Raw genomic sequence first — 25973 nt, 5'->3', positions numbered from 1 at the left:
CACAGCATGTGGGTACTTTTTAGAGAGGTTGTGTTGGAATCTCTAAATGATCTTAATAAAATTAAGAAATGAGTAGATAATTTATTAACTAAAAATGGTTTAATTCCTTATCCCACAACAAGGATAAAGTATTTCAGTACTAGGAGCTTCAAACTAAAATAACTATTAAATTAAAGATCTTTGACATCAAGGCAGCATGAAACTGTTCAGTGTACATTTCCCCCAAGTCCTAGGGCTGCAGCAGACCAAGAATTTACCGCAATTTAATGATTTCCTGGTGCTTTGCTGACCCTGGCAGCCAGCAGGGTTTAGTGAGAAAAGATGTCACTTTTGGGCAAGATCAAGGACTTCTCTCACTCCCTGCACTCCATCTAGTCCCTAGTAACCTGGTAGCTTATGCTGTGTTGCTCAGTCCTGTGCTCAGGCAATTACTCAACTTCAGCTTTGAGAGTTTTTCTCTTTCCACAGAAAATCAGGCCCTCCAGTGCACCAATTTTTCATTTCTGTGGGGTCCTGCAGAGTGAAATTAAGTTCCTCAGACCTTTCTATTTTGGTGATAAATCTCCAAGTTTATATTGAGAAATTGGCTGTGCATTGATGCACTTGGATATTCCCTTATTTGTTACGTGGAAGTCATAGCTGTCAGCTGAGACATAAAGGTGTCTTTCTGGCTTTCTTACAGCATAAATCCAAATGTGACCCTTCCCACCATGCAGCATGAGCAGCCTCTGTCAGAGATGAGATCAGGGTGAGGCAAAGCACCCAGGGAGCTGCAGTGCCTCAGTGCTTCTTTCCTCAGGGTTTGCTTTTCTCAGCCAGGCACTTCTTAATGAGAGCAAATTAGTGAACAACGTGTAGATGTTGAACCTGCTCATGGTAATGCTTCTCCCTGCAAGTATAGCTCCATTCCAGTGTTTTTAACTGACTTGTCAAGAGAAACAAAAAGAATTTGAATATTTTTGGTAAGGTGGTGCACAGAAACAAGCAGATCTTTGTAATCTCCCCCATTGTTTTCTCTTTGCTCTGTCAGGTTAGCTCTGAAATCTTGCAGAACTCTCCTCAGTATGTGCTGAAAAGAAAAGCAGAAGCTATTAACAATGGCCTTCAAGCTATTGAAAAGATGTTACAACAGAAGAGTGAAAACATTGCAAAAGCCAAAGAAGTTCAGAAGGTAATCTTGCCAAAAAAATAATCTGTGGGTGTTAAAAGATTTTGGTTGTTTTTACAGAGCCTAGTTTAGCATAAAGTTCCATTCATTTTATGTCTGTAAAAGGAGAAGTACAAGCAAGCATTTAACTGGTGAATGGTTATCAATTCTTTCTCACAGGAAAATCCATGCTTTTTTCAACTGTGAATCACACCAGTAGATGCAAAGTGTTCTCTTCTCAACATGTCAGTTCTGAAACCTTTGCAATTCATGTCCCACATGAAGAAAAATTAATGCTGCTATCTTTGAGCCTCGTGTTCTATTTCATTTCCCTTCTCTCCACATGCAGCAAATCTGGGATATGCTGGACCTGTGGCATTACAAACTCAATGAGCTGGATGCAGAAGTGCAGGATATAGTGGAGCAGAACTCCTGCCATGCACAGGAGCTGATGGACATCCTGGTGGCCCCCCTGCAGCAGTACCAGCAGGTCTCACAGCGTGCTGAGCGCAGAACTGCCATTCTCAACAAGGTACCTGCACATGGAACAGCTTTTTAAAAATCCAATCCTGTTAAAAAAAAACAGGCTGAGGGCTTTGTGTGAAACATCATCAGAGGCTGTCAAATGAGTAGAGTCACTAGCCTGCTGTGGCAAGGCTGATTGTAGCTGGGGTTTCTGGAAGGGCTATCCCAAAGGACTGGCTCAAGCCATGGTTGAGGGGTTTGTATGGGGAATTCTTGCCCCTTGGTGCGTGTTGAGTTGGTTCTCTCACTCTGCTGATGGGTCTGTTAAAGTGCCATTGCCATATAAATTGTGACAGTGCCCCCATGAAATGTAAATATGCCAGCACCAAAATTACTTTGGTGAGAGGGGATAGCCTGAGATCATTAAACTGTTTCAGAAAAATGGTTTTTATTTCACCTTGCTAATTTAACTGACCATGATGCAAATGCATCCTGTTTTTTTTAAATCTTGTTCATAGATGCATTTATCTTAGACAATGGAGCAATTGACATGTGACTTTCTGTAAAATTCTGTCATTTCCTAGGCCACCAACAAGATGGAGGAATATAAGGAGCACTTAAAGAATGTGAAAGATTGGATAGAAAGCACCAACAGTTTGTTAAGAGCTGATGCTCAGCACGACTCTGCAAAAAGCTTACACAAGTATACTGATGAGCTCCAGGTAAGAGGTGATGCAGATAAATGCTCCTGTTAGCACTTGTTGCTCTGTACAGATGCAGTTTTCCATTCTTAATTGTTACTGACATAAGTAATTTACCATTTTCAGTAAATCATTTAAGTGAAAAATAGTTATAGTTTGACACTCATGAAATACAGATTTTTTTTGTTCTGGACATACCTGTCTTGTGCAAGTGCTGAACTGTTGTAAAATTTCCAGAAATGTGTGATTGTCTTCTGTAACCCTGCCGAATGGCTATGGTTAGTTTTTACTGCCTGCATATATAGGATTCTTTCTGTATTTTATGTGAGCCAAAAAGGCAAACTGCTGGTTTATCGATATCTGAGTGTTAGATGGAAACTTTGAAGTGAGTTGTGGTTTGGAAAGCTGTGTTCACTGTTTCTTGAAGAGAATTCTGATTGATAATTTCAAAAATTGGATGTTTGTAGTATTATAGGGAAGATTAAGGCCAAAAAACAATTCTGGCAATTTTATACTCAAAATTCAAGTTTTCTGTTCATCCACTCCTTTGAGAAAGGTGGTGTTCTAAACATAAATTTTTGTAGTAAGACTAGTAAGAATTCTTGACAGGAAGTAGCTGGCCATTCTGGGCTGATATGTTACAAAAGCATGTGGCCACAATGGGGAGAATGTGATTTCCAAAATCCATGAATGTTTTTTGTGGCAAAAACTTATTGTCTCCTGTGCTTGTGAAATGGAACGTTTTGTTTGTCCTGGGCTGTGAAACCAGTGGGTTTGGAAATGCACCCTGGGCTTGCATTAGAGTGGAAACATACATTCAGTCCTTTCCTTCACACACCACCCAGATAAATGGATCATTTCTTGCAGCCCTCACTGTTCCTCATGACAGTGTTCACTGCAGTTCATCCAGTTCATTGCAGAAGAAGAGACTTCACATCACACACAACTGGCCTGATACTTCTTGGAGCATTTTGTTCCTTCTAATCCTTACCTCTATAACTTTAATGTTCAGCAGTGATGTATCAAAATTAACTCCTGTTTTGTTTCCAGATGGCTTTGGAAGACTCAGAGCAAAAGCAAAATCTTCTGCATGGTATCTTCATGGAGCTGGAGGAACTGTCACCAGTCTTTGAAACTGACAATGTAATGCAACAGCTGAATGAAATAGATGTTCAAGTAGCAGCTTTACAGCATGAGATTGCAGAGATTCTTCCACAAATATTGCATGTGGCTGATGTGAGTCTTGGTGACCCAGAAGTGCCTTTTATCAGAGCTTCATTATATGTTAGGAAATGCAGGTTATATCACCTGCCTGGAAAACAGGGTGTAGTGCTGGTTGTTGTAGGCGTGCCAAGCAAGGAAATTAATTTTTTGTAAACAAACCTTCAGAAGGCATTTGGTAACTGATTAAGCTGTAAAGTTTGGGATTAGCACTGGAGGTAGGAGGAAAGGCTGGGAGCCTGGGTTGGTTCAGCCCAGAGAAGCTTGGGGGTGAGAGGTTGATACTGCCTGCTGCTGTTTGCTGCTCCATGATGGGAGATGACAGCCAGGATTGGGCCAGGCTCTTCTTGGCGTGTTCAGGAAAAAGATGAGCAAAGGAAATCACATCTATGTAGTAGGAAGGATTTTAATTTTTTTTTTTTTTGTGAAATTGGTCAAACACTAGATCAGGGGCTCCAAGCAGGAGCCCCACCTCAAGAGATACTCAAATCTCAACAGGATCAGACCCCAAGTGCCCTGCTTTGATGGGTAGCAGAGACCTTTCAAAGTCCCTTCCAGCCTAATCTAATGTGTGAGAGTTCACAAAGAGCTGTCTGTGGGTTCCTTTTCTATCTGACATAAGTCTCTTCCTAATGGAAGCTGCACCAGTGTGATTGTAGCACTTTCCTATTCTGATAACTATCACCACTAGAAAAATGTCTTCTCACTATTGGTGATTTCTAATGTGAATTTTTAAGGATATTTCAGTTCTGTATTTTGGGTTTAAAACAGAACAGATGATCTTGAATGCTTAATTCCTTTAGAAGTTATGACTAAAACTAGTTTAGAACAACTAGCCTTTTGACTGATAGCGTCCATTAACATAGCCTGCATATGCTGCAGTCATTTTTCAGTATTTCCTTTTCAATTTAAGTGAAAGACAGAAATTCAAGTTGGCTTTGGTGTTTGGGCTGTCTACAAATACTCTCTTTGTTCCCAAAATCTAGGAGTTGGATGCCATTGAATCTCATGTGAAAGTTTTTGAGAAGGATGTTGCAGAAATGAAGACAATCCTGTCATCAGAAGATCTGTTAGAATTTTCTCCTAAAGACCAACTTAAACATGGACAGGTCTGTGAATACTCCTGATCAATGTAAAACCCTGAGGTTTACATTGATCAGGAGTTTTTTCCTGGTCAATGTAAACCCTGAGGTGAGACTGTTGAGAGACCTTTTCAAGAAGCACAGTCACGGTTTGAACAAAACACTTGAAATTAAAGCACTGTTGAGAATATGTGCACAGAGAACTCGAGTGTGTAACTGAAGCACATGTCAGGCATAGCTGCCACATTTGAGGATCTCCATTTTTTGGGAAGCTTATGGCCTGATTTTCAAGAGACACTTGCTGCACACCACTCCACTTGCCACCAAATGGAAATCTGAAGTTAGAAAATTAGGCCTTGTTTTTCCAAAAATGGAGGTAAAATTTAGCAGATGATTCTTCTGTTTCACACCACATACAGTCCACAGTGTTATCTGCCTAAAATACAAAAAGCATGGTTTGAGTTTCAGGTGAGGAATAAAAATGCCATCATACCTCTCATAGCAGTGTAACTCTCACAGCAAAGCTGTGCAGCTTGGTTACCCTGAGAATAATTTTGTAATAACTACATTACATGGAAAAACTAAAGTAATATTTCTTCTGGAAGATGTTGTTCATCTACTTCCTTACTGTAAAGCAAAGCCTGGATAGTACAAAAAATTCCTGATACTGTCTGCTTATGAATGAGAGAATAAGCATCTCTGTTTCCACTGGGGCATTTTAAAACAAAATCTACTTGAGAGGGAGTTTAACAAAAATGTTAGTAATTATAAGTCTTGTAGGTGGTTTGTATTTATATTATTTTTTTCTTCTGGAGTTCCCTGCTGACTGGTTGGCTGGACAAAAGACAAAAACTAGAATTTGCCTAGAGAGACATCAAAGCATTTGCACCACTTTAACTGTCTTCACTGCCAGTGATGTTCTGCTTTGAAATGAGCTGCTTAGTAAATAGCACCTGATGTGCATGTGAGCCTTCTTTGTCACTGTGCAAACTTTGTCTATACAGCAAAAATAGAATTGTAAATATAAATTATATCTTTGTCTTGCTTTAGACAACCTCAACATGGATTTTCATTTATTTGTTCCAAGAACAAGAATCACAGAATATTCTGAGTTTTAAGGGATCCACAAGGATCATAGAATCCAACTCTTAATTGAATGGCCCATATGGGGATGAAAATTTCATCCTTCTTGAATGGGAAACTCACCAAAGAGAGCTTTCGGTCATAATTAGTGTAGTATAAATTCATGGTGTTGATGTTTCTAACTCAATATCTTACCCATCATCTCTGTTCTGTCTTGACAGGTTATACTTGAGCATGTTGGTCCCATGCAGAAAACTATTGTTCATATACAGTCCTATGAAGATGCTCTTCAGCTGCCAGGGCTGAAAATGCAACCTTTCTCAGTCTTCCAAAGAGCAAGACAACTCCTGAGAGAACTGAAGAAATTAGAAAAAATTACTAAGGAACAGAATGAGCTACTGGAGGTAATTGATACTCTTTTTTCTATGGTCGCTATTACCACCTTTTTTTAAAAGTAATTTTGATCTTTAAACAATATTGCTTTTGCAGCTATTTAGTTACATCTACTGTGTCTTCTGTGTAATGGTTTGGGGATTTTTTTTGTTCTTTTTTCCTATTTAATTTCATTCTGCAGCAAAGCACACTGAATAGTCTTGATGTACATTTCAGTTTTCCAGTTCAGTCACAGCTGACAACATGCTGTAGAAGGAAGGAAGGCTCAGGTGTTGCACTGGTGATGGAATTCCAGTGTTAGATGCAGGCACTCACCAACTCCTGAAACTCACCTTGACCATGGAAATTCTTGTTGGCAGCCATTAAAGAGCAATTGCTAACAGCAGGTCTTCTGCTAATCCAAATCAGTGAGCCAGGAAAGTGGCCATTCCCTACAGCTGTGTTGTGGTTAATTCACTGTTTTGAGGCAGGCCAGCATGTGACAGGGGTCTTGGAGATGCTGCTGGCCAGGCTGGGTTTGGGCACAGAAGGGAAACAGCAACAGGAGAAGGCATTGCTGGCAGGCCAGGGAGTGTTAATGCAGGGGCAGGGAGAGTTATGGAGCAGCCCCAAGCCTGAGGGAGTCTCTGTGCAGCACTTCACTGAGCAATGTGGTTGTACCAGCTCAGGGAAGTTTTACTTCAGGAGCTGGTCATGCTCCAGTGCCCAGGCTGGAGGAAGTCTGGAGTTCTGTGACGCAGGTTCCCACAGCAGCAGAGGATTAAAACTCTTGTGTGGCCCATCCATTTCTTGGCAGGATGCTGACAGCACCTAGGAAAATGTTACATTATCTTTGCTGATTTGGTTTTCCTTAGCTATTAGGATAAAGCAGAATGCTTTAAAACATCTAGCTGGGCATTTCAGAGGCCAGGCAGACAAGTGGCAGCTACAACTGTCTGTTTTTGATTTTCACTTTGAGAAATTAAGAGCAGAACACAAAGAGAAAAACTCAAGCATGCCACATGACTAGTGCATGCTTGGAGTCAGAAAAAAGCAGTGACTATATTAGATCTGTATAATCCCTACAGTCTCCTTTATTTTTTTAGTCCATACAATTTCTTGTGGCTAAAAAATGGATGTAGTAAAATGTGCCTTTTTCAGAGTTACCAGATCAAATAGTGGAGAATTTTCAAAACACCTTAAAACCATCAGCAACAGGCTGCTTTCCATTTATCAGTTGTTGTAATGACACTTGTAACTGGTTTTTTGTGTAACATTAGGTCAAATTCTAGATTTTTCTCCTTTTTGTAAAGCTGTGACCTTTTTTTGCTCAGCATTTGCCTTTATCTTGTAGACACCCAACAATCTTTAGCTGAGTGAAATTTTTTTGTGAGAAAACAGATTGAAAAAATTGCAGTTCTTGGCAGCTAGTGTATCAAACTGTGCAAAAGAGATTTTCCAGTGCAGTTGAATGGTTTGAATGCAGCAGTACTACAATACAAGTGTAGCACCAGCTAAGGTGTAACAAAGGATGAAGCCATTAAACCATGGCATTTTGAGTGCTGCATTAAAAAGGTGGTGAGAATCCTGCTAGAGAGGAAAGCAAATGACATCCAAGTTTCCTGTACAAATATATACATTCCCCCCCCCCCCCCCCCCCGGGATTAGTCTTTGGATGAGTTTGCCCATATTTTGCTATGGATGAGGCAATGGAATATTGCAACAGTAACTTTTGTACAATTAAGTTGCATTGTAATACCTGAAACAGTAAGTCAGAAAGAAAGGCTGTAATAGATACTGAAAATGCTCTGGGGCAGGAGTTTAAGTGACTTAGTTCTCTGTTGAATGTTGCCCTCTGTTTTTTTTATTATGGCCTGTTAAGTTCCACACCTAAATAACGTCATCAGGAAGAAGATTTGGAAGCTACATCTGCTTCTACTGGTTTTCAGTGCAAGAGAGTGGTATTATTTGCATATCTGATGATTTACTGGTCTCATTTTCACTAAGCTCTTCCAAAACAAATATACTGTGGGTAGATGGACCTTTTCCATGGGCAAGTCTTCTGGAGTTACCACAATATGAGAAGAGCAACTGTTAACCAGGAAATAACTCAAAAGAAAGGCAAAACTTGTAGGAAGAAATCTAGTCTCATATATATGTCATAATTTGTTCTATTGCATAAAGGATAGAATCAGAGTTTCTTTTCCCTACTGAGTAGAAGGCAGAAACTAATTAATTATCTTCAGGTAAGTGGCTATATTCACATATTGGTCCATGACAGAAGACATTAGAGTATATAAAATATTCAGACTCTTTAGTTAGTCTAAGAAATTTGAGGTAGGACTCAATTTATTACTAAATGAATAGGACTAAACAGTCCTATTCATATGGAATTTAAGGTGTAAGAGAATCTTCGTTTTAGGAGGTCTTCTTTCGCTTTCTCATTAAAGCTGAGCAGAAGACCTATTAATTTTTCTTTCCTCTCTGATTCTTTGCCTGTGGCACTAAGATTATAGGCCACAAATACCTTCCCCTTCAAACTGGCTTTCTTTTTTTTTAAGTGAGGAAAATAGTTTCTTCTCACTTCTAACACCTGTAAAATAATAATGGTTATTTAGAGCCTTATTAGCCTGCATTTTCTTGAGAGGGAGTGCTGCTATGAAGAAGTGACTGAAGAAATGGCCCTGTTGCTGTTGGTAGCAGGAGAGACTCTCTGCTCTGCAAGGCAGAGTCTGTGAACACTTTGCAGTGATATCTTTGACCTGCTGGGTCACTCAGGTGCTGCTGGCAGCACAGTAGGATCAAGCCTGTTGACTTCGTTGTGGTTTTATTACCTTTTGCAGGCACCTGAGGAACAGCCCTTTGTTGTTCTTTGGTTGTCAGCCTCTGGGTCCAGAAACACAGAGCCACCAAGTGCTGTGCATATTCACTGTTTTCACAAGATATTCTGACTTGTAGATGTGACAATTTCCTAATGACCTGAGACATCATGACAGGCTGTGGCTGACAGATACGAGTGTGTGGGGAGATTGCCCATTTCTGCATGAACACAAAGCCTGGGGGCAATGAGATTTTGCTGTCACTGTCAAATGAGTAAAAGTGAATTTGGCTGTTTATTACATATAATGTGTTTTCCTATAAGCCATGTAAACAGAAGAAGTTCACATGGTGGGAATGCTTATCACTTTTATTGGAAGTATTCAAATAGTCAGGCAGTGTGGTTGGGTTATCCTCTGAGCTGCAGTGTTTGCCTGGTGTACAGCACAGTTCATTTCTGATCAGTTTCATTTTTGGTTTTGCAGAACTAGCTGGCAGTAAAGACTTGAGCACCAGTAAAAACCAGTTAGGCTTTCTGCTTGATATGAAACTGTTTAATTTCTCTTTTTAACATCCTTTAACATCCTTTCTAAGTTGTAATGGATGTGGTGAAATTTGCTCCATTTCCATTCAATAGCCAAATTTGTAGTTCTGCTCTGGAGCTCCTAGACAGAATACTCCACCATACTTCAACTTGTGGGTAGAGCAGCTTTTGTTTGTCTTTAGCAAGTGAATAATAAACTTAGTGAGGGATGGGGTTGTGCAAAGTTAGCAGAACAAACACAGATACACATAACTGCAGGTACAAAGGAGGCTTCAGTACTCTTCAGTTCAGCTTAGCTTCCTTACCGACTTGTTTGTTTATGTACTCCTTATTTCAAAATAATTTATGGAAATTGCTATCTCACAGGAGACTGTAAAGAAAACAGAAGAATGTGAGCAACAAATCGAAAAGTTGAAACAACTCCTTAAGAACAATTTGGGTGAAATATCACATGAAGATCAAGCAGAGGCTCAGAAGACTCCTTGTCCAGAGGTGGGTTTCATTCTTTTCATTCCTTATCCTGACTAACATTAATCATGATGGTGCAGAGCACTGAGAAATAGGGGTGTGCTTCCCTTCTCTGCCACAGTCAAGCAGGCAATTGAATGCCATAGTGTGACCATGCAATGAATTACAGTTAATATTACTTTGCAAGTTGGGTATATCTTTCACAGTATACTCCTTACTGATTTTGATGTGTCCTTTGTGCCTGTATCAACTTGGAAGAAAAATTGGGTATTGTTTTCATGACAGCTCTTTTGGTGAAACACTATGCAGCACTGAGAGTTTACCTGTGCTCAGCATCCTGCTAATTTTCCTGAGGTGGCAGCTTGGGATAGTGCCCTAAGGAGAGAACCAAGTCCCTTTCTGATGACTGGTCATGCAATGCTACTTTTGGGGATTCTGGTTAGGGTTAGATTCATTAGACACCTTTAGTTGTCCTCACTGCCCCACTGTGTTTTCATCACTGGCAAACATGTGTTGCTTTTCTCTCTACAGTCAGCTGCTTTCTGTAATGGATGAATTGATGATTTTAATGGAAAAATAAGATGTGTTTTAAGGATAGCACTGCAAAAGTCAGGAAATTACTAATTAAATGTAATAACTATTTATAAAGTGCCTCTGAAATGCTCAGTTTTTTCCAGTCAGTCACAGTAAAGTTAATATACTTACATTGTACTTGCTAATAACTATAATCACTCCTTAGGCTCCTAAGTACATAGCTGCTCTGCTGTCAGCTGGTTGAATGTTGGAGGCTTGATGTAGTGCTCAGCATGACTCATTTCCTGATTCTTCCTTGTTTTTGTCTTCAAGTGTAGGATTTTATGTTTAATAGTTCTTGTTTTAGCAGAAAACTTGGCAAATACAGCATTGCATGAATAGAAGTGGGCAGTGGAATCACCCATCTTACTGAAGGATTTCAGAAAAAGAAGTGATTTTGAGAAAGAGTTGGTTTCTGAGGAGTTACTTAAACTAATTAAGTTTGCAAAAGAGTAGCTGGCAAATCTATGCTGGCAAGTCTCCTGCAGTGAAATAAATAGATATGCTGTTCCTAGTGGACATTCATAAAACCATGCCAAATTGTCATGGATGTCTGTTTCTGCATTTCAGTGACGTTTTCTTTCCTTTACCTTTGCATGATTTTGTCTTGTGCTTTGGGTGTACAAAAGGAAGAAAGCATTATCAGAGCAGAGTTCCCATGTCCTTTGAAAATTTGCTGAAGTTCTTTCCTCCACCTTTCCTGTCATGCTACTAGCCCAGAGCTATTAACAGAAGCTGTGGTGGAGACAGGAGCAGCAGTCTCACTGCTTTCATCTGCCACAGATTATTACCTGCATAACATCACTAATGACAGAGCATGGTGTGGAGCCAGTGCTGTTCTCACTTCAAGCCTGGCATCAAAGCTTGCTGTGATCAACTAAGCCCAGTGTGCAAAGGGATATTTAGCCAGGTTTCAGTCTCCTGAGCAAGTAACAATGCTTCAAAGAGCTTTAGCACTTTCAGTAATGGAGGGAGGCAATTCATTCTATGTCCTGTCTTACTCTGTTATTTGCTGGGATTTCTTGGTTCACCTGGAGGCTGGGTGGTGAGGAAAGCCCTGGAGAAAACTCCAAGGGCAGAACACTGGCTGGAGGAGTAGTCATGGCCAGGAAGGAGACCAAGACAGATTTATTTCCCCTTCTGTTAGTGCAGCTACTTGAGTTATTGTTTAGTCTCTGCAGAACGTTAAATATTTTCCTTAAGCTTTGTTGGGATCCATCTATTTCTCCCAGTGTCACATTCAAAGACATGGGATAATTTTGGCCCTAGCCACATCTCCAACACCCACCAAATGGTTTGTTTCCTTTGGGCCAGCTTCAGCAAAGACTGAGCCCTGAGCTACCCTCATTTGCTGTCTTTGCCCTCCTCAGGGCTTTCCCAAATGTTTAGTGTCAGGCTGCCAGGGAAGGTGCTTGGAAGTAACATCACCTGCTGTGACACACAGAGCAATGTAACCCATCTGCATTCCCTTTGTCCTGAAGGAAGCTGCTGTTCTCATGGATATGCAGCACCTAGTTAGAATTGGTTCCAGCCTGCCACACTTCCTTCCACACTGCCAACTTCTGCATCACAAGGGCTGTCCTGAGCTGGATCTGTCCCTGCTGGTTTGCATGTACCTGGACATCTCCTGCAGTGACAATGGGGAACTGTCCCAAAGCCCAGAAAAAGGAAAAGGGGGAAATAGCCCCAGTACCTGTAAGATGCATCCCTGGTGTTGTCTGTTACATTGCTGTTTGGTTAAATGAGAAAAATGAATGCTTACAGGTGTTGTTGCTCCTTAGGGAGAAATGGAAGCTGTAAAAGAAGAAATCATAAAGCTGTGCCAAAGAAAGGAAGATGTCCTTACCAGGATGAAGAATTCCATGTCTGAGCTTCACCAGTGCCTACAGCAAGAAGTGCCTGAAGCAGCAGCTGAACCTCCACCCTCTGTATTAGCCCAGAGTGACCTGATTGGGACTGATGTTTCTGCTCAGCAGGTAAGTGATCACTCACCTGAGGGCCAAGGAGGGGAGGTAAATATCCCTTCCTGCTCCTGGAGGAGTGGCATGTGAGAGAGGAGCACCCCTGCCCGTGTGAATCAATAGTGTCTCTCCTCTGCTTTGTGTTCAGAAGGACTGAGTGTGAGGAGAAGGTAGGAGAGGTGAGCCTCTGGTTATTTCTTAGCATTTTTCACTTTCAACATGAAGTTAACATCAATCAACAGCAAAATGCTCCACGTGTAGTTTTGTTGATAACCAGTTGTTCTGGGATTTTCAATAAATTATTTTTATGGGGCAAAATGAAATTTGTCCCTTTTGTAGCTGGGCTGTTGAAACCCAACAGCATCAAATCCCAATTTTCAGAGGTGCTTAGAACCTGCAGCTTTCAGTCACTTTAATGTAGGTTGCCAGATGTTCAATGCTTCTCCAAAAGTGAATCTCAAGTGGTAAATTTGTTTTGGTTTACATGAAGAAGTGAAGAGGCTTTTGCTGTTCTTGTCATGATTAATTGGGTTGTGTCTCTGTGTGTGTTTTTGTAGTTGAAAAAAAGAGGAGTGATCTCTCTTCTGCCTTCCTTAGATGAAGAATCAGAAGATTGTTCTTCACACAGCAAGGTGAGTCCAGTGTGTATATATATGTGTATATATATATATATATGTATGTATACAGCTGTGTATGTAAGAAGATTTTGGTAAAGCAGAAATTATGAAAAATGTGAATATTTCAGAACAACTTAAAATATCACTCCAGGATACAAAGCAATTGCACTCAAGCCAGTGTACCAATATTCCAGTGCCAGTATTACACAGCACCTTGTTCTGTGAGGTGTGATGCTACTTTTGGTGGGATTGCCTATTTGCTAATGCCCCCTTTGTGGAAGTGTTAAAGGCAAAATATGCCCTTAAATACCAATGTTTCCATGTGGAGGTGGATTTCAGAAAGAACTAGCCTCTGAAATGCCAAAACATAAACAACATAATTTATTTGTATGTTTGAACATAAGAAAAAAAGGGTGTGATTAGACTATTGGGAGTGAAGTTTGGATAGAAGAGATTTCTGGTAGATTGGGAGAAACTGGGGGACACTGCCCTACAGGTTGCTCTGAATCTGAGGAGTCTCAGTGCCCAGGTGAACTGCAGAGGAGCAAAGTTAATTGCTTTTGGAAAAAAATTTCCATGGCAAGACAGTGCAAAGAAGTCCAAACAGCCTGGAGAGCTTGTGCCTCTGTATTGATCCAAGCACTCCAGTTTCAGGGCTTCTCACTCTGCACCTGCACTGGTGCAATTTTCTTTACATGTAGGACTTCTTAGGGGACAGGACAGGAGAAAGATAGATAGTGTCTTGTTGGTTTGGTGTGGTTGTTGATTTGTTTGGGGCTTTTTTCTGGGCTTTTTTTTTAATATTGTAAAAAATGAGAATGTTCTGCAGTCTTTAGAAAACATTATCAGTGTCATCCAGCTGCCACTCATGCAGCAGAGCTGTAGAGCAAGAAGAGAGGTGGTATTTGGGAAACACAAATATGGATAGATAAACAAGGCAGAAATAGAGCAAAGTGTTACTAGAAGTGTGCAGTGCTTTACATTGCCTGGAGGAATATCTGAGCTTCCTGGTCAGAAGCTAAAGCTGAGCTGTTACTGCTTTCAAAGGGAAGTACAGCCACAGAGAAAGATGCAAGATTTTGGCCTTCAGAAGGAGATGATGAAAGGCTCAAGGAAGACAGTGCAACCTCCTGGTCTTCTGGTACTTTGTCAGATGGCATTGTTCAGGTAATGCACTTGGGTTTATCTCTCTGGAGGTGGGAACTCACCTTTGTGGAAAAGACCTGCACAAGTCCTAAGTATTGCTGAAGCCTCCTGCACTGCAAGAGAAGTGCAGGAATGCAGGACAAGGTGGCCATATTCATATCTTCCATCTCACACTAAGTCTTGCCATTTAGGATTTCTTTTTCTGTTGTACATATTGGCTGGACTCAGTGACCTTAAGCATTTTTTGCAGTCTAAATGATTCAATGATTCTAAATCCTTTGAGCTTCACAAAACCCCCAAGGGCAGAAATGCACATTTAGTAGCAGCAACTTGTTTCACTGATTCCTGAAAAGGCTCTAAAAATGTGGAGGGTTATTTGTGGAAGAGGTTCTCTTTGTACATAAGAAAATCAGTGTCTGGGACAATCAAGTACAGTTTTGGTGCCATTCTGTTCTGCTCTTCATGGTGCCTCAGTAATGTTGTGACAGCTGCAATTGTTTCTGTACATCAGTGCCACAGGCATAACAAAACTGCTCTCTGTGAATTTCTTGGGTCAGGATCACAGTAGGTTGAGTGGCTGCTGCTCTTTCAGGCTTCTCAGGCAGTACAAGGCAGCGGAACATAGAATCAGAAAATCATTTAGGTTGGAAAAGACCTTTAAGATCAAGTCCAACCATAAAGCAAACACTGCCAGGTCCACAACTAAACCATATCCCAACGTGCTACATCTCCACTGCTGCACATGTGTATGGAAGATAGGAAATATTTCCACTGCTGCCTCTGTCTCTCCAGGATGAGGATGTTTTAACTGAATCACACAGCAAACATGATGAAGAATCACCTCTGCAAACTTTGGAGGGCCCTGAAGGTCCTGGCACAGGAGATGGCAGTCTGGCTATGGTGAGTTTGCAGGCCTGAACAAGGTGACCTCCTGAGTGAGTGGTGTGACCTACCTGGTTGTCAGAGACCCTGGTCCACTGTGGTTTTGCTGCTGGAGTTTGCTGCAGTATGATGTGGTGGGATACCTGCAGCCCTTTGTGGGCCTCTTCCTGTTGGTGATAAATTTTCCATTGCTCCTTGAAAGTGCAATTTTCTAGGGAACAAAATTGAGCATTTTCAGCAAGGAAGCTGTTGTCATTCATACAGGCATAAATAGAGGAGTTTGAGTGATGTAGATATATATCAGCCATGGAATTTTTAAATGGCAGTTACAGGACGAATGTGTTGCTGCTTTGTAGAAGACATGCAAAGGCTCAGAGAAGAGTGGGCAGCAGGTTAAATACAAAAGAGTGTCTGCAGACATGAGTGCTCCAGGAAGGTCAGGAGCAGCAGTCTGGTGGCAGAGCAGCTTCAGCTTTTAGGATCACAGAGTCCTGGAGTTGTTAAAGCTGGTAGAGACCTCCAGGATCATAGAGTTCCACCATTATGCACTCAGCACTAAACCATATCTCTAAGTCCCACATTTTTTTAACACTTTCAGGGATGTTGATTCCACCACTTCCCTGGGCAGCCTGTTCCAATGCTTGACAACCCTTTCAGTGAAGAAATCTTTTCCAATATCCTGTGGCAGGAGGATTGGAACTAAAGACTCCTTCCTAGCCAAACTGTTCTGCCATTCTGTGATGACACTGATAGTTGAAACAATGCATTTTGGCTCTCTTTTTTTCCCTGCCAAATCTCATTTTAATATTAAGCTTGTGCACTAGCACTGGCCATCTCAGTTGCCTGAATGTGTGCTCTGGAGCCACGGGAGCATTCAGGTAGTTCTGTTCTTGTAGTGTTGCTTCATTTACTTACTGAGTACCAATATTTGCATGTGTGGAGACCTGTGCAGCCTTCCAAGTTACTGCTCTTTATCTCCAAGTACTTTGGACTTTTGTTATGGACATGTGCAATGCAATATTGCTTCTTCAAGGAGTGTGTTTAAGAAGAATTGCACCAGATGTCCTTAAAAATACACAATTTTTTAATTGTATGATCTAGAGCCCAAGTAAAGCATATTTAACTGTTGGAACAGAACACACATAAGTAGCTTGTAAGTGTTGTCCAAGAGCTTGTTTTGCAGCTTCCAACTGCATTGCTCTTGTGTGTAACTCCCACAGAAAAACATCTCTCCTCAGGGGAGAACAGGTTAATGGTGAGTCATCACTGCCTGTGTGCTCAGGTATAGCTGCTGTGTACAGGTAGATCCCTGTAGATGCAAATTGCTGCCTGGAAACCTGTTACACCAGATCTTGGATCACCTGCCTGCTGAGTTTCCCTTCTTTCCTTCTTGGTTTGTGGTTCCCCCCCCAGTCCCGCAAGGCTGGGAACACAGCGACAGAGTTGTTTTGGGGTTTGTTGTTTCCACACTGTGAGTGTGGAAGTTAATCATCTCTCACTGCTGAGGGGAGGGGAAGGAGATTACAAAACCAGGTGGCTCACCAGGCTGCTTTGATGTGCTTTTCTCCAGAGCCAGCAGCCGCCTCCAGTGCCCAACGCCGCCCTGGGCTCGCAGACAGCGCTGGATGGAGGGAGGCCTGAGCCAGAATCCATCCTCCTGCTGTGCCAGGCCCAGGTGGCAGAGCTGGAACAATGGCTAGCCAAAACTAAAATGTCCCTGAGCTCAGCCCCTCAGAGCCCCCAAAGGCAGCAGATGGTGGAGCCACAGCTTGCTGATTGCCAGGTAAGGAGGTGACACTGCTGCTGCCATCCCCTTCCCTGGGCTGTGTCTGCAGGACACTGTGCCTGCTCCTCTCTCTGCTTCAGCAGCTCCCTCACCCTCTGCACAGAGCTGACTTCTTGGCTTCAGCTTCAGCTTTGCCAGGCTTTGGTTAAAATACCTGGTTTTAGAGTTGGGATCTGAATGCATCCAGGGGTTTTAGGTAGAATTCTGGAGTATATGTAAAGCTTTGGTTTGATTTGGATTATTTTCAAAACCATGTCTGAATATAGTTTGAATCCTCTATTAAAAAGGAATTTTTCATTGGTCATGATCGTGATAAATCAGCTAGAAACAAAGAATATTTTTTTTCTTTTGACATTTCCACTTTCTGCTTGTCAGAATGATTTAAAAGACTGGTCTAAGAAAGCTTCCATGCTGCTAAGTTCTACTTTTTCATTTTTTTCCATAAACTACCAGCACAGGAAAATAGTGGCTTTCCCCCTGCCCTCAGTGAGCAATGGTGATATCTGGACCTACTGCTGTGCACCTAGGGCAGCCTCTTGCCCCCATGGCAGCAGAACAAAAGGAGTGGGTGGTACCTGTTGGTGAAAATGGGAGGAGGAAAACAGGACTGGCACGAGGGAGCCCTGGCATGCAGCATGTGCAGATTAAAACAGGGCTGAGGCTCCCTGTGGTGCCAGTCTGGTGTGTGCCAGTTGGCTTCGGGCATTGAGCCTACCTAGAGCAACAAATTTCACTCACAATACCAAAATGTCCCCATTTAAAATTACTGGGAGACATCACCAGCTGTTTTGTTGTTGTTTTGGGAGGTTATGTTTAATTGGAGTGCCTTTGGGTTTAGGCTGTGATTCAGCCAAGTGCTCAGGTGCTGAACTCTGTGGGAATGAGGATCCTGAATGCTCCTAAGCAGCCGGCTGTGTCTGGATCCCATTCAGGGTTCCTGTCAGTATAGGCTTCAGCAGGGCAGCTCCAGCTGGTGAAAACAAGCAGGCTGAATTCCTGTCAGCTTCAAACAATCTGGCTCAATGTTAGGATATGAGCTTGGGCAGGGCAAGAAGATTCTCTAGTCAAGATCTACACAGAAAAATACACAGAGAATGGAAAAGAAATAGTCTGTAGATAAGGGTGTATGAGGTAAAGCAATTAATTTATTGCAGTTGATTACTTTGCAGTTGAGTCATGGTAACTTTCTCCATGCTCACCATAAGAATGTGAGTTTAAAGTATGCAGGGATGCACTTTGCTTCACAGCAGCTTGGATCAAAAATCAAATTCCAGCAGTTTACAATGGCCTGGCTGACACATGGAAACATTCCTACGTGTTGGTAGTTCAGCATCATTCCTTCCATAGAGTGATGTGAGCATCACATCACTGTGTGCATTGCCTCTTTCTCACCTACTGAGGTGTGTTGTCTTCTTGGTTACATTCAAATGGAGTCTGTCATTTCTGTTCTCCTCTTTTATTACTTGATAGCTGAGTTAAGATAACCTCCTGCAGATGCTCTTATTTGAAACAGTTTTAAGACTAACTCTGTATAAAATTCATTTAATTGTCCAGGATAAAAAGACTACACTGGAGAAAATCCAGGGGGATTGCAGCTATTTCTCTTTTGCCCTGCATGTTTCTTTTCAGACAGGGGAGGTGTGAGCATTGACTTCATAATGTTGTCAGAAAAAGGAGTGTTGCACTTCTGAGAATGAGTAATTATCTGCTGTCCCTTCTAGGTGAGGTTATCAGAGATTGAACAAAAGGTCCTTTCTTTACTGGAAGATTGTGGAGATAGTGCAGACTACCAACAAAAGACAGAGGCTCTTTCCTTGAAGCTGAAGGAGGTGAAGCGTAATTTGGAAAATGTCCAGATGATGCTTCAAGACAAGCACAGTGAAGAGCAGGTAAAGCATATGAATGTTGTGCAGGGCAAGAGTTGAGAGTCCTGGTGCTTTATTGGTCTGTGGTTGCAGAAGAACAGGTAGAGCTCACCATGTGAAGCAAGGAAGGGAGAAATGTCGGAGTTGCCATTATTCTTCTTTACAACACTATATAATTACTTGTAGTTTGCAACAAGTAGTGGATTTTTAATTAGTCTCTGAACAGCATCTTTTCTGCTTTAAGTGCTTAGTGACAGAGGTCAGCATTCTGCTAAGAGCACAGGAAAAGGACTTAGGGTTTGGGTTGGTTTTAAATACCTCAAAAAGGCCATGATGTTTATCTGTGACATTATCAAAGCAGAGAGACCTTTTAGTAATTTTCTCTTTGAAGAATGCTTAATGCAGTCAGCTGTCCTGCACCAGAGCTGCACAGTCTTTCCTGAGTTTCCCAGTGGGTGATATAGTAACTCCTGGCTTCAGAGCTCATTCCCTCTCTGTTGTGTGAGGGATCAGAGAAGCCCACCTGATGTGTTTGCTCAAGAGCAGCCACCGTCCCTCTGGTGTGAATTAGCAGTGGTAAAGGCTTGTGTTGAAATGCTGCTGTGAGCACAGATAGATTGAAAATCCAGGTGTGTGACCAAATTTATAAGCATAAATTGCACATGCCTCTATTTTGGCCAAACAAAAAGAAGGGAGGGTTAGTATCACCTAATCTGTTAGCAGGAAAAGCAAAGAAAGCAAAGTAGTTGTTGGGGGACACATGTGAGGACCTTGGCAGAAGGTTAGAATGGTTAGGATGTTAAAAGTTCCAGTAAATTCAAAAATCTTTGCAAAAGCACCAGCTGTGTTTCACGTGCTGCTGATTCTGTGTGTGGTAAATTCAAGGCAGCTTTTGCCCTTTCCCCAGGCTGCACCTATGGGGTTCTGCTCTCTTGTCAAGTCCAGAAGCCTTCCCACAATGAATCTCTCTTTACAGGTTCCCAGCAGGGAGAGGATTGACCCAGAGCCCCTGGAGATCCTGCACTCTGATGGTTTCAGCACATCCCAGCTGCCCCTTGCCCAGCAGCCTTGGCACAACGGGCTCCAGCAGCCACAGGTAATGAATTCTCCTCCCATCCAGGGGCTGGGCTGCTCCACGTCCCCCGTGAGCTGGGGCACAGCTGCTCTTACAACTGCTGCAGTTTTTCCTGTGGGATCAACTCTGTCAAGAGTTGTTTCAGCTGCCCATCTCCTCCAGGATTTGGGGAGTTTGTCAGGATGGAGAAAGGCCTCACCCCTAAAATCTCTTTTCCAAAAGTTTTAGTAATATAGAAAGTTAGGAGATTGGAGGTGTGGGTGATGCCATCTGAATCATTGTGAAACAAGGCAAGAGTTCTAGCTTTAAAACACAGATGTAGTATGAAATCTGAATCTATACACTGATACTGTTTTTGAAGGTCAGTTTAAAACTAAAGTTTTGTGAACATATTCCCATGGGCTAACTCACTATGACTTTTAAAATTGTTGTTAACACAATATAAAAATCTTGTAATGTTCTGTGCTCTGCAAATTACTTCTACTTTGCTAACTGTAAATTAACTTTTGCCTTTTCCATGCTATTGGAAAAGAGAGAAAATGGTCCAGCTTGAGCTTCTAGAATTGCTCATTTTTCACTCGACACTCTTCTTTTAACTAATGGAACTCAAACTCATATTCCAGCAAATCCCCATTTTCCCTTGCCTGTTTCTTTATGTAAGGATTGCAGTCAGTGGTGTTTAAATTTCTATATGTAATTTGTTTCTGCTTGGGCTTTGCTTTTAAAACTTTAGCTCAGGTAGAAATACATTCCATAAAAATGCATGTTTGCAGAAAATGGTTTGTTCTGTAGATTCATGTTCATATATAAACTGCATTTTATTCTGACAGATGTAGTCTTACTTTCTTTGCTAAATGATTTCACATAAAATGTGATTGAAAAAGCACAATCATCACTTCAGATTATTACAGTTCACATAACTGTTCATGCTATTCTCTGTGCACAGGACCTGAAATTGAAAGCAGCTGAGCAGAAAAGCCTCATTGACTTTATTGAGTCATGTGTGGAAAAAATGCAGCCACAGCTTGAGGACAGCATGACTCTGAAATCAGAATCCAGGTACAGAATAACACAATCAGTTACCAGATTCAGTGATGTAAAACTAAACTTGCTGCCTAAACTTACTGAAGTGGCACCCCTGGTTCTGTTCTTTGGTTCTGTGTGCCTTTAGAAGAAAAATGGCAGAAGCCTGGGGCTTCAACAGACCTGAGAAATGAAGGCTCATGTGACAGCCTCTGTGATACTGGGCAGACTCTGAAGTTCAGGATCTTGCTAGCAGACATGACTGACACCTGCCATGAGCTAAGTCAGGCCTATCTGTAGGCAGGTTGGGTCCCTCTGTTCACAGCCATGGCTCCATAAATGCACAGACACAAACAGCCAGTGTAAAGGCAGCAGCTTAGAAGGAGACATTGGGATCTGGCACCTTCCAGCACAGAGCCAGGGCTTCCTACACGACTGTGCTCCCCAGGCTGTCTTTCAGAGGTGTGGAGGCTGCCAGCAGGCCACTGGCATATTTCATGCAGAGGGGAAAGTCCAAGTTTATCAAAGCTTGGATTAATAATCATACCTGCACTTGGTTTCACTTTGCTTTTGAGGCAGGAGCAAGAGAAACTAATCTTATACAAGAAACCTAGTTTTCTTACTCTGCTTCAGTAATTGTCATTCTAACAATGTTTTCTCAATACAGCAATGGAGAATCTGACTCAAAGAGCAAGCAGGCTGATGCCACCTTAGCTCCAAAGGACCAAATGGGTAATAAATGGCAATATTTACAACAGGAACTCTCATCAAAGATGAAATCTCCTCTCTGCCAGCTTGTGGAACCTCAGGTTTGTTTAAGTTCCATAAAACACTCTGATAGTGTAGATAGCAATTAGTGTATCTTTCTGTCTCATAGTAGCATGGCTCTCCATCAGATAACTGAAGTCTGTGCAAAGGTTCTCCAGAGGAGATTGTTACTGCACAGTGTTTTCATAATTATCTTTTAATTTTACTTTGAGGTAAATCATGTCTCTGAAGTAGTGACTGCTGAACACAGTGTGGGAGCACTTAGGTGAATCCCTGTGGTTAATTTTCATAGTAGATGTTATCTGCTTACTTCTTCCAAGTAAGCTCATAGCTTACTTACTTACTCACATCCAGCAAGCTCACAGCTGATTCCCGTGGATGTGGGTGAAATCTCAGTTCCCACAAGTGAGAACATTTTGGTCAAAGCAAATCTCTGGCTTAAATTTTGTTCTGCCATTCACCATTGTGTTCTCTCGTTCTCACACATCAAAGAGATGTAGAAATGTAGAGTTTGAGCTGTGTGTATGTTCTGAACAGACTGCAGACTTTTACTGCTTGGACAGAACTATAAGTCCTGTTACTAACAGTTTTGTTAATACTAAATTAGAATTATTAGATTTTCTGTCCTCTGAAATTACTGCAATACATGGAAGAATATCAGACATGTAAAAGGATGAATGTCAGCTCTTCTTCAGGCAAGACTTACCCTGCAGTGGGCAGTAGGGTTGCCTTAAGCCAAACTTCAGCTGTAGCCCATAAAGCTGGGAATCAGAGGCTCCTTTTTGAGTCAAGCTTCCACCAAGGCATAGCCTGCCCAGCTTCTGCCAGTGAAAAGGGAGCCCTGCTATCCAGGTGCTTTATATCAGTGCCTTGAATCTTTTAATGCTTTTTGACAGGAATGTTACTGTGTTGCCCATAGCCTGTCTTCATTTGAGCTGTTCTTCTAATTGCAGTGTTCTTTTTCCAAATGTTAGATCACAACCAAGATGAACGTGCTGCCTCGAGGCACATTCTCAGGTGCAGGAACCCCAACTGTGGAAGAGCTGAAAACTTACACTGTCCAGCTGGGAGACCTAAGCCAGGAAGCAAATGTGGTGCATGCCCAGGTAAAAATGGCATGTCCTAAGCATTGCAAAAAACCCCAGGGATTCTAGACAGAGGACACTGTTTGGACACTGGGAAACAGCCAGTAATCCTATTATTGCAAATGGCATTCACTGTAGTGAGCTTTTTTGTTGGGTATGGGTTGTAATGTAGAAATAGGCTGAAGATTTTGAAAGGAAACATTCCACGTTTTCCACTATGATACTTCTACCTGAGTCCAGAAGTTTGCTAATGTGGGTAAAACCCTCAAACTGTATAACGCAGGATGGGAGCTGACAAGACAAACTTCTTGTGCTCATGCCTGAGATTAGAGATATGTAAGAGCACAGCCACTGGCCAGTGCATAAAGGGTCATTGTCTCAGCTTTGGCCTCGACAGCTCTGGATGTTACATGCATGTATCCAAGTCTATCCCTCAGTATTAAATTAATTCCATTTTAGTATTAGCTGAGCAAACCTCTAACCTTATTTGAGTGAATGAATCTTAGCCATGTCTTGGGTGAAAGTACTGAAAACTGGCTTGCATTTACCCAGGATAATGTGGCAGAGGAAGTCTCTTCCAATTTGGACAGAAAGTTGTTTGAGTTGCTTCTGGCAATCAGCCGGTGTTTGAATAACATGGAGGAGATGCTGAACACCTCCGTGCTCTCCACTGAAGAGGCAGCTGTGCAGCAGGCTCTCTATGAGGTAACTGCCCCAAATCCTCCAGGGAGGGAGAAACCCCAGTGGATTTCTGTTACAGCAGAACATATATGGCCTGGTATTTTCTCTCTGTTCTGCTGGCATTATTCAGGAATAATGCCACCAAACTATTTTGTATTGCACAGATATGGACCCGTTGCTTTTAACAGCTACCAACTCGAGTCCTGCTACCTCTCATAGGTAAGAGTCCTTGAACAGATCATTTTCACTCATATTGTTTTCCTTTCAACCCTATAGACTCTGTCTGTGGAGCTGCAAAAACTTCATGCTGATCTGAGTGATAAAAAGGATGATCTTCTGAAGTCCATCAGCTGCGCTGGTGGGAGCACAGATGTGTTCTGCGAGTGCTTTAACAACCTGCAGGCACGGCTGGAACAAACTCAAGCTGCCACTGCTTCAAGGAGCAGCTCCATGAAAGCTGGGCTGGATCATAATAGCAATTACCTGGTACTCCACTGCCAAATGCACATCTTGTTTCACAGCATCTGTTAGGCTTGTCAGTGTTAATGCATTTGGGTTACAGATGAGCAACCACTAATGGGCTTTCTTTTTTCTTTTTTTCTTTTTTCTCTACTTAAAACACTTGTCTTGGCCTCTCAAGAAGCAGATTAATTTTGCTGGTTACAGTGCTGTTTGTAATTCTGACTGCCACAGAGGCCTGGAGCACAGTAGAAAATTTGCATGCAGAAAGTATGGAAGTAACCTGGGATCCCATGCAGGCTGAGCTGCAGGCTAAAGCAGTTTCTGTCTCTAGGGACTAGGCCAGGGAGTGTTTCATATATTCTTTAAGCTGCTGTGTCCTCAGGAGAGGCAGGCTTCCTCCCTTGTGGTGCCACGTCTGACACTGGGCTATGTATAGCAATGTGTTGGAGGTTGATTTGACCCCACTGCATTTACTGTTCCTTTAGATTTTGTGCCACAGAAGTAGAAGCTATAGTTGCACGAATTTTCCTTCTTTTGTTCTTTGTTGCAAAAGCAGATCATGAGAAGCTTTTCTTTAGATTCTTGTGATGGGCTAAATCTAAAACTATTGCTGGAAAATATTCAGATTAGGTCTTTAGTCTGAACTAAGGAAGAAAGAGTCTGGTCTTTGAAATATAGTTTGCAATGTCCAGCAAAACTCCAGTGAGCTCATCATCTGCAAGTCATCCTGGCCCTTTGCTGCTGAATAATAAAGCAGCCCTTTTGAGGAACACTGGGATGTTGTCTCCAAACAGCCACAGAACTGGTATTGCAGTGTTTATGTATGCAGAATCCATAGAGCTCCATCAGTCCCCAGTAATAGGCTCATTTTCCCATTTTCAGAAGAGAATTGATTCTCTCACCAGTTTCCCAGATTTTTACAGTCACAGAGGATCATTGTGACAGGGTAATCTCCTTCTTATATTCTACACAGACTCAGAATTTCTCTTGTCCAATTACTGCTTTAAGCCCATAATGTATATTCTTTATTTTGCTGGATATGTTTGTTTGTTTTAGAGGAAAAAAATGCATTTACTTAAAGAGGTAATCATTTTGTTTGCTGTGTAATTTTGTCTGGTCATAACTAAATTCCTGTTAATGTGATATACTTGCGTTGTTTGTTTCTTTTGCAGAATCAAACCAGGTTACTCTATGATCAGTTAACTGAGAAAAAAGCTGCTCTGCAGCAATGCTTGAATGAACTACATGGACATAATGTTTCTGAACAGCTTCAGGTAATTTTATTTGAAGGAAATGAGAGGTTTTACAGCATTAGCTGTTATTTCCAGCCTTCTGCAATTTGTGAAGTTTCATAATTTCTAAAGTTTGAGTCTAACTTAGGTTTTTAAAATAGGAAAAGGAGAGGGTTCAGTATTTGCCATATTCACCCCCCCCCTTTTTCTTTTTCTTTCTTTTTTTTTTTTTTTTTAACTACACCCCAATCCATACTCAGACCTAATTCCAGACATTTCAGTGGTTGGAGTGGAGGAACCAGTCTCTCCTCAATCTCCCAGAGTAAATACACCCCATGCTATGGCAGGGAAGGAAAAGAGCTACGCATGTTACACCTTTTCTTGTGCCTCACTACCTTTTCTTTGTGGGACTCTGGTATTTCCATCTTCTCCTGCAGCATTTATGAGCACTTTATCATATGAAATTTGACCAGTTAAGCTATTTTCTTTGACCTTTATTGGGATTATCAGAAAATTAAAAATTAACAGACTGCATGTCCTCCCCAGAATGGTCATTGGCCATTTACCTACTTATTACCAAAGCAGGGAGGGTATTCTGAAGCTTTCTTTTTACAGGGTCATAACCTTGCTTAGAGGCATAATTTTCTGCCAGACTGAGAGCTGTGTTCCCTGCTGAATTTCCTAGCAAGGACTGGCTATATTCTGTTAGCTAACCACTCCTGGAAAAGGAATGCCAGAAGCACATTGCATTCCTTCCTTCAGAGGGATCCTGTCTCAATCCCTGAGTATTTCTGATTCATAAGATAAAACTGTTTTCTGAGTCCATGGTTCCTTTTAATGGCTGCTCTTGAATTAGTAAATGGAAAGGCATGTTGAATGTTGTCCTGAGACACAAGACATGAATTCCCTTCCTGGCT

General features: G+C 41.7%; 1 protein-coding gene across 4 annotated transcripts in view; it reads left to right on the top strand.

Moving 5' to 3' along the window:
• SYNE2 (spectrin repeat containing nuclear envelope protein 2) overlaps nt 1-25973 on the top strand; it is a 167322-nt gene that overhangs the window by 78417 nt on the left and 62932 nt on the right. For 3 of the 4 annotated variants that reach the window (XM_041398933.1, XM_041398924.1, XM_041398950.1), the window contains exons 57-76: nt 1031-1171; nt 1497-1679; nt 2197-2334; nt 3364-3549; nt 4521-4643; nt 5921-6103; nt 9799-9924; nt 12255-12449; nt 12992-13066; nt 14099-14218; nt 14990-15097; nt 16650-16862; nt 18587-18754; nt 19707-19826; nt 20752-20864; nt 21496-21637; nt 22571-22702; nt 23234-23386; nt 23639-23848; nt 24997-25098. In XM_041398933.1, the coding sequence (XP_041254867.1) occupies nt 1031-1171; nt 1497-1679; nt 2197-2334; nt 3364-3549; nt 4521-4643; nt 5921-6103; nt 9799-9924; nt 12255-12449; nt 12992-13066; nt 14099-14218; nt 14990-15097; nt 16650-16862; nt 18587-18754; nt 19707-19826; nt 20752-20864; nt 21496-21637; nt 22571-22702; nt 23234-23386; nt 23639-23848; nt 24997-25098 (2931 nt within the window). The remainder of the gene's footprint in view (nt 1-1030; nt 1172-1496; nt 1680-2196; nt 2335-3363; nt 3550-4520; nt 4644-5920; nt 6104-9798; nt 9925-12254; nt 12450-12991; nt 13067-14098; nt 14219-14989; nt 15098-16649; nt 16863-18586; nt 18755-19706; nt 19827-20751; nt 20865-21495; nt 21638-22570; nt 22703-23233; nt 23387-23638; nt 23849-24996; nt 25099-25973) is intronic. The other variant, XM_041398943.1, reaches the window with a different exon arrangement.

This window comes from Onychostruthus taczanowskii, unplaced genomic scaffold (assembly GCF_017590055.1).
Source record: "Onychostruthus taczanowskii isolate IOZ18803 unplaced genomic scaffold, ASM1759005v1 scaffold1, whole genome shotgun sequence".
NCBI classification, from domain to species: Eukaryota; Metazoa; Chordata; class Aves; order Passeriformes; family Passeridae; genus Onychostruthus; species Onychostruthus taczanowskii.
This window is presented reverse-complemented; position numbering and strand designations above follow the sequence as displayed.